Source organism: Anopheles moucheti, chromosome 2 (genome assembly GCF_943734755.1).
Source record: "Anopheles moucheti chromosome 2, idAnoMoucSN_F20_07, whole genome shotgun sequence".
NCBI lineage: Eukaryota > Metazoa > Arthropoda > Insecta > Diptera > Culicidae > Anopheles > Anopheles moucheti.
The window spans coordinates 48,214,619-48,223,281 of NC_069140.1; the positions used below are offsets into that span (position 1 = coordinate 48,214,619).

An 8,663-nucleotide genomic window follows, 5' to 3' on the forward strand; every position below is an offset into this window, starting at 1 on the left:
TACGATACAATCGGCGATGTTCCAAATAAATGAGCGCCAAAGCGCAACTGGATGTCAAACAAATGTCACGTTCAAAAATTGTTTGTTTATGTTTCGAACGTCTGCTCACGATGCGCAATCGATTGGGAAAGGTTCTTTTCAATTCTGAGCAAAACTGCACAACTAATCGTAAACGTGGAACTGTCTTTAAAACATTTGGAGAAAGACAAAAAGTTTCTTCGATCACTAAAAGTTCAAGTGATTCTAGGAGAAAACAGCTTCCAGTCAAAGTTCGGCAACGCACCTATTATCTGTACATTGTTACTTTGTTATGAAAATGCTGTTTGCTAAACCACATTTATAAAAGCAATCGTTTTGTAGCTACTAAATTACGATGCACAATTGTTGCTTTTTGAAAAGGAGATTTCTCGGCAATGTCGACCAGGCAGGCAAGCGATTTATACAAACATGCAGAAAACTGACATTTGACGGTAATTTGAAAAACCCGCACTAGCTGGCAGCACTGAACTCGACTTCCGGTTAAAATGTGAATTTTTAAAAATTAAATTAGCGAATATTACATAAATTGGTATTGTGCTTTGCTCCAATAAAACGTTTTTGCATAAGTGCTTAAGTATGAACTTTTTTCTAATTTTTGTTACATATTGTTTGGCTGCAACTACTGCATAATAGATGCATAAAAGCTTCCTGTTGCTGTAGATAACAAGGGGAATAATTTGAAAACAAAAAGCCCCCATTTCGGCACCCCCCAAAGCCCCACATATAATGTTGTGAAACATTATATTACTGCTGACCACGATTTTGTGCATGGCCTTTCCAGTGTGCGGGTTTGCGAGAGAGCAACCGTCTCGCAGCACTGGTGTCAGAATTGCTTCACTTCCGTTTGGTGTTCGCTCGAAATAGGACTGCGTACTCATCAGACAGGACCCTGAATTGGTTCAAGTTTAGCAAATAGTACGGATCCGTTTCAGCCAATTTTTACACCTGGCTCGGCAATAGGTACACGTGCACGTGTTCGCTCATTTATCCCTTTGTCTGTCTGCTGTGCTACTGTCCTGTCACCAATTGAAAAAGTTGCATGAGTTTGCATTCCGGATGGTCTGTCTGATTATATCGGCCGTTCCGAATCGCTCATAGCGGCTTTACTGTGGAATTGTTGCTGTCTTGTGCGCAAGCAATCGTTAAAGAGAAGCGTCTAGAAGTTGCATATAAAATTTCAACATTTTGCAACACTGCTCTCTGTGGGCATGGTGTGGTATTGCGGTACTCGAGAGACGTTAATTAATTATAAACTTGTCAAAATTGGAAATAAAATAGCTTTTTGCTAAACTGGTCGAGAGCAGCAAGTGTGCGAAAAAGAGACAAACGCTAGTGCGACAAAGACAGACAGAGCGGATAAAGAAAAGGAACCGGTAATTTCGGTTCGATATATCGTAGTGCGTACCGTAGGCCACCGCTGGGGAAGCTGTGTATTGTTTTTGAGCAACATGGTAATAGTATATTAATTTTTGTTTGTTAATTTTGCTACAGGGGCCCGGGAATCGCTAAACGCGGTCGAGTGCGGAAAAACGTGTGGAACGAACAAAACGAGTCTGGGTCGGTGGGAGCGCGGTGTGGTGAGAATAAAAAGGCAATCCACCAGCTGTAGGTAAAAAGGGAGAAAAGTAGCCAAGCGAGACAAAGAGGCAACGAAGTACGCTTGCTCAAGCGATTGAACATTGGGAGAAAAAGTAACATCAATAACTGCTGCTGGTGCTTGTGCTACCTAAAGTATTGTAGAAAATATACTTGTGCGGAGTGCAATATTTTTGTTTTCGTTGACTAACTTTCGGATCAGAAGCGGTGCAGTTCTTCAACCCCAATATCCCGGACATCCAATGTCAGAACCTCAGTCGTCCCTGCTGCTCAAGAAACAACTGGCGGGTGAGTAGTGAAGTAGAGTGGTGTGGTGGGTGGATCGGGCGTGTGCATGTGTGATGGGTGACGGGGGTTTCCAGACGGAAAGTCCTCGTTGATGTCCTGGGTGTGTGGTGCGTTTAAAATTCCCGTTATGGGAAGTGCCGGTGTAAATGGTCCGCAGTGGTAGCAGCAAAAGTAAGCCATTTGATTGTAAACCCTTGCAAAATTGTAGGGCCAAGCTATGCAAGCTTGCGGGGTTGTAAATCGATAAGCAAATTATCATGTATTTATTTTGTCCGCTGGCCTGGAACGTGTGATGGTCGCCCCGAAGAACAAGCTGCGGTGGGGCTTCTTGACGCCTTTCTGCCACAATGCCGGGTAGCTCTGCTGCGTACGCTTAAAATTGACAAGTTGAAGGGCCCTGGAAGATGACGAGGGAAGGACGCGTGCGTGCGGGTGCGGTGCGTCGTTGAACTTTGTCAGATTATGTCCTACGTATTCTTTCGCTCGATCCCCTACCGGCATGCTTAAGATGGACAACACCTGAGCTTACGTTTCTTTCGGGACCGTCTTCGGCGTCTTCTAATGCATTAAAGTTTTTTGTGTGTTGTTGACAGAAGCCAGTTTCTTTTCTGCGGAAGAGCGAATGATGTGACTTGTCTCTTTGTTTTCCGACCACTGACAGTATAGTAGTAGGGTGTAGGGTCAGGCATCAAAGGCATTGCCCTTTTCGCTACGCTTTAACCTTCGTGAAAGTGAAACGAAAACGCAAAATGAATGAAAAGATGAAACACAACCCATTGCTGGCTGGGGAGAGAGCTAATGAAAATGGCATGAATTAATACTAGTGGGAAGTTTTTTTTTTTTTTTTCAAATATTATTGCATATATTTACATGCAGTGCAAACAAAAATTGCACTTATTACTGCACTAGCCAAAAGATTTATTAGGTATACATATTATGATTGTAATCATTTTTTACGTAATATTGCTTCTTGTATGATGACATATTGTAAACCATTACGACACGATCCGTCGACCACTCGTAGTAAAACATGAACAGTTTTAATGTTTTCACTTAACAAATTCTTTTAACCTATCGTTTTAGAGCTGAGCAAAAATCCTGTGGAAGGGTTTTCGGCCGGTTTAATCGACGATAACGACATCTTTCGATGGGAAGTGCTAATCATAGGACCACCGGATACTCTGTAGTAAGTACATGTTGCAAACATTATGAAACACACTATAATTAAGATGGAAAACATTATTGAAAAAAAAAATGAGTAAAGAGACTGCCCTAAACCTCATTAGAAAGCACTTGTTATCGAGATCCTGAATGCAAGTGTGCTTAAAATGAGGAAAATCATTTATAACGTTGCTCCAATAGTGCTGCTGGCCTCTTTCACCGTGCTATAGTACACTGAGAGCAATGAGTTACAATTGAACTGGAAAAAGGGAGTTATATGAAGATTTTTGTAACGCCGGTAATAATCGAGTTACGTAGCTTGTCAATGACAACTTGGGGCGGTTGGTGGTGTATTGATAGCGGAGCAGATCTTCACACGACAAGACCGATCCGAAATCCCATCCAGACGTGGTAAAATTAAGTCTAGAAAGCCAGAAATGGCAGGTATGACCTCTAGAAGCTGGTTAAGCGAAAAAGAGAACTTCGTACTAGTTGGAAAATGAACAAATAAGGTAATACACCTTGGTACAAGTTTGTAACAAAATAGTTAACCACATTAAAACATTGCCAATCACACTTGCGAATGCGCTCAACTGTCTAAAAATTGTCCAGTCGTTCGAGCAATTACTTTCATTGGCAAAGCAAATGAAAAGTTGGTCTAAATTGTGTATAATAATGGTTTCACGTTTAAATTCTTTCTTCTAGCGAGGGCGGATTCTTCAAGGCGCATCTACATTTTCCTAAGGAGTATCCTCTAAGGCCACCACGCATGAAATTCGTGACAGAGATCTGGCATCCGAACATCGATCGCAACGGAGACGTTTGTATCAGCATCTTGCACGAACCGGGTGATGATAAATGGGGCTACGAGAAGGCATCGGAGCGCTGGTTACCAGTGCATACGGTTGAAACGATTCTAATATCGGTCATTTCCATGTTGGCTGATCCGAACGATGAGTCACCGGCGAACGTGGACGCGGCAAAGGAATGGCGAGAGGCGTATCCCGAATTTAAGCGAAAGGTAGCCCGGTGTGTTCGAAAGAGTCAGGAAGATTGTTAGTAGCATTTATAATACTTTTTTTTAAATTGTCTTATATTTATTAATTAATTATTGTACGATTACACTTACCTTAAATGAACGAAAGAAACACATTGAAGGATCAAGTATCGGTACCGTCTACTACTAGTGTCCCTTATTCTTCTATTGACTATCACTACCGTTATCTGTGCTGCTGCTGTTACTACTCCTACAAACGACCCCTACATTCATCCGGGCATGCTTGGTGAAGCTTTGGTAAGAAAGTGTTATTAAACAAATAACGTTGGTGTGACACGTCTGTGCAAAGAGAGCAAAGTCTTTGAAAGCCTGAGTATAAGTAAATACGATACGAGAAAAACCGGAGAGAGAAACAAGGGTAGTAGAAATAATATATGCTGCCCTGTCCGGAAACTGTGCATGAATCGAAAATATTAAGTGGACTGTGATTGATGAGATGAAGCTTCACATTTGCAACTAATCCAATATAAAAGCAAACAGTGAGTGTTCAGATTGACTGTTAGATCCAGGCTCGTACTGAAACGAAGTCAAACTTAGGATTCTTAGCCCATATGGTCGAAATCAATGATTGCGCTAAAGATCATGAATTTGTTCCTTGTACTTCAGTTTGCTCGTTACATCCGGTCTTCAAAATTCTAGCTCGTTTGATATGAAACTATTGGGAATGTCTTATACTGGCTTACGGACTGAGACTTTTTTTTAAGCGTGCGAATGGGATACCGTTTTGATGAAGAAAATTTGATACTCAGGAACATTAAACTACGGCAACTTATTACATTTACGGCGGGAAGCGAAGTGCATGCGAAAGAATTAAAAAAAAACACACAAAACAAACAGGCTTAACCCGAGCGAGCAATGATGCTAGTTTGTGTGGCGCTTGTTTAGGGCACATAACAAAAGACAGAACAAATAATAATATACTTCTCGTAATCAACGAATCTAACGCAGATTTATGGAATCGCTTTCTTTATCATTTGCTTAGTTCTTATTGTAGTCAAATGATGATTTGTGACGAAATTAGGCTCAAATTGAGATGTTCATTTGGGTACAATTGGATTTACCCAACCGTGATTTATGTTGGTGATCACCTTCTGCACCTTTCTGCCGTTCCTTGGCATGCTTTAGAGAGCTTCTGTCGCTTCTATATTGTAAATAGCATACCTTCATATCATTATGATAATCCTAGCCAAGATCAAACATCGGATCAACATCGTTTGTTTGTGTTTTCAAGTTTTGATTTATCCGCCCAAAATATGTTGCTTTACTTAAGTCAGACCCAACCTAAAATAATTACCAGTTGCTGAATGTGTGTGAGTGTGTGTGGTTAAGCTAGGAAAAGTAACTTCTAGTGCGGCAGTTTCTAATCAAGAATTTTAGCGATCCCATAGTATTGGCTGAATACAATACACGCGGCATTTGCAATGGGTTTTGGAAAGCTAATGCAGTTGACTCGTTTCAGGAGTAGGGAAATCGTAATTGGCCCACTAATGATGCTGCTTTCAGAAACAGCCATGTGATCTTACCAACATAAACTTCACAATAATCACAATCTTACTAACTACGTGAGAAGATACTGCCAACGGCAGTAGGGCAAAGGTGTACTGGTACTGAATAATGCAAACAGTCGTCAGAGTGCCGTTTGTACAACGAATGTTGTTTCAACAAACGGTGCAGTAATATTATGCGTATGCACTCTAGCAAAAGGCAGCTTAGTTAGGAATAAGAAAAAAAAATGATTGGCATTGTGTGAATGTGTGGATTCAGCAATTGAAGCGCAGCAAGAAGAATGCACTATATCCCGTGCAAAATCCCGTACGAATAGCAACTAATAGTAAAAGTAGCAAAAGTGAAAAGGAAACCAGAGGGTATTGGCTACAGCATAACGATCGGAACGAACAATGAAATGAGTGCTAAGCTAATGTGTCTTAGTTAGTTAGTTTCTTCCGGTTTATTCTCGGTTTAGTTCCTTACAGAAGAAAAAGTTTTATGTTTGACCGAACGCAATACATTCTTACACTACTTAAACTCTTTGTTTCACTCCTTACCAGCTTCCTTCCCAAACACTGCGAAGGGCATGTAAGAACCATCGGGCGTACAAGTGAGACAATTGTAAAACAATTCAATACAAATAAAGAAGATCTGCATCTGAATGATACGATTTAAGAGAGAACCATTTAGTTTCAGAGGTTTATCGCAATGGGTATAGATTGAGATCCTTCCATCCTCCCATGGGGTGGCCTTCTACTTGTGCCCAAGCTCAGTTTTGGAGAGACATGTTCCCTTTCTGTACGCCGTGAACGTATTAAGTGGAGGTTGGGGTGGATGAAGAACCTATGTTTTCTCAGTGGGGTATTACTGCTATACTAAGCGTATACCCAATTGAAACGTTTGGCTTCGGATAGGGTCCGCATAGGGTAAAGGTAGTAATTCAAAGGAGTTGTGGAACCTACCTTGGTACGATCGTAATTTCGGTCGACAACTCAAGCACCGTAATCCAGAGGCGCATGTCTATCGAGAAACATGCTTACTAGGGGCTGCATAAAGTCCTACGGTGCCAAAGACTCAACTGTAATACGAAATGCACTATATACCGTACTCCGGTAGTTCTTTATGACCAAGAGCCTTGGACGATACGGGTGAAGAACGGATTCTCCATTTTCGAGGTGGTATTTGTGTAGAAAAAGAGAATGAACAACGAGGCAGCTGAACTGTAGCCCGGAAACGATGGCTGAAGCATAAGAGCATGGAAACGAGATAAGGCTGCGTGAGCGAGCCCTACCACCAGGAAGGTGTTGGATGGCGACCCGTTAGGCATGTCGTCCTTAAATTGGTCTTAGGAGGCTCGAATATCACTTTTTGGCTATCTGGGTATTCGATTGTCACCCAAAACTCGTTTACCAATTGTTACAGCCACTCAAATTAGAAAAAAACCCTTGTAGAAATATTTATGAAACATTGAAAAGTGAATTTTAAACTTTAAATGCCTTTATTTGGTAAGATCACCACAATTATTCCGTGGCAAAGCTTTCCATGTAAGCTGGTCTCAAGAGCTTTCAAACGTGAAAGCTTCTGTTTTAGGTTTCGGTTTACAAGCAGCGATCGAAAACTTATCGTTTCCACGATGTGCCGGTAGGGCAAAAGAGTACGTTCAAACGAACGAAAAAGAGAACGCAGCAGCCGAATGCTGATTGATCTTTCGCCATCTCGCTCGTTCAGTTGCTTCGGGGTTCGGGTTTATGAGGGCGAATGTAGCGTGTCTCTTTCGCTCCCTTTTGGCGCGCGTAATGCTATGCTTCAAAGCCGGGACGCACGCGCGCGATCGTTACACCGCTGAACGGAGCTGGTCGAACCGTTGTTCGCAAACAAACAAGCTTTGGCTTCGCGGCAAACAACACCACGTTCGAAACCGCGCGCTACGGGTCCGTGTGTTTTGCGTGCGTGCGTGCGTGCAAGATTCGCGCGAGTGCGAACGTGTTACAACGAGAGTGCGGAAGACGCGAACAAAACCGGCTGCCACAGGTAACTAGTACCCCAAAGCCGGGTGGGTGAACAAAAAGCGACGGTTTGTGGTTCTTTGTTTTCTCTCCATCGTGCTTCATTCTTCAGTGTATTAGCTCCCCACATACACACACACACCCATCTCCCAGCATCAAACACCCGGCAAAAAAGGTAGATGCAGTGAACAGCGTAGAGAAGATGTGAAAATAAAAAAAAAGTTCGTTCTTGTTCTTGGCGCGATCTTGGCGACTGCTGCCGCGCTTATGTCTTAAGGTTGCTTCTCGTTTTTGTTTTGTTTTGGTTCATGCTTGGCGCTCCACCGTTTGCTGCGTATTGTTGTCGACTGCGGCCAAATAGAAACCGAACAGCGTCAAGCTTTTGAAAGTCGTTCAAATGCAAGACGAAAAGCAACCTACAGAAAAAAACGCGTAAAACAAAACGTTGGCTCCACCGACCTAACACGGATGAGCCTAAGGTGCCGAGTCGAATTGGGATATTGTGGTTGCTTCACCCGATCGTCAACGTTAAAGTCGCGGGTTGATTGCAAAAGCGATACCCGTGGGGATGAGAGCGGGGGTGCGTTATTGTGGTGTGCGCTACATCCCCGCGTGAATGGAGGCAGGCAAGTTGTGCAAACAGCAACAGAAAACAGACGTGTAACAAGCGGCCGGTGAAGAGAAAACTGACAACAAACTACAACGCGCTGCGTCAACCATATGATTCGTGTTTGTGCCGGTGGCCGCCGCTCGCGCGGGATGACCTCGAAGATGTTGGCCTTCGATGCCGGTCCGAGATTTGTGTACATGTGTGCGCGCGCGAGCTTTACCTCTTGCCACGGCCGGTTAAGGGTGCGTTGCCACCGGAGCCGGATTTCACGTGTGCGGCGCCGGTGTGGGAAGCAAATGGTGAATATACTGGGAATTTGCTGAGTTATTGATCACCGTTCCCGCGAGAGGTGCCCAAAGACGTTCCATCCGTATTTTATTACATTGCCCAAAAAGACCGCTGCTTTTGTTTGTTGCTC

The 8,663-nt window shown here is 43.0% G+C and overlaps 1 protein-coding gene across 3 annotated transcripts; it reads left to right on the forward strand.

The window, feature by feature from the left end:
• The first annotated feature begins 829 nt into the window (after positions 1-829).
• LOC128310550 (ubiquitin-conjugating enzyme E2 G1) lies at positions 830-5,000 on the forward strand. 3 transcript variants are annotated; one of them, XM_053047216.1, is made up of 4 exons: positions 830-954; positions 1,531-1,923; positions 3,007-3,109; positions 3,790-5,000. In XM_053047216.1, exons 2-4 carry the CDS (start codon positions 1,878-1,880, stop codon positions 4,142-4,144), a joined length of 504 nt encoding a protein of 167 aa, XP_052903176.1. In that variant the 5' UTR covers positions 830-954; positions 1,531-1,877; the 3' UTR covers positions 4,145-5,000. The 3 variants fall into 3 exon arrangements, with proteins under 3 accessions (XP_052903176.1, XP_052903177.1, XP_052903178.1); XM_053047217.1 differs by having other exon boundaries at positions 889-999; XM_053047218.1 differs by lacking the exon at positions 830-954 and adding an exon at positions 1,069-1,436.
• The last annotated feature ends 3,663 nt before the right edge of the window (positions 5,001-8,663 follow it).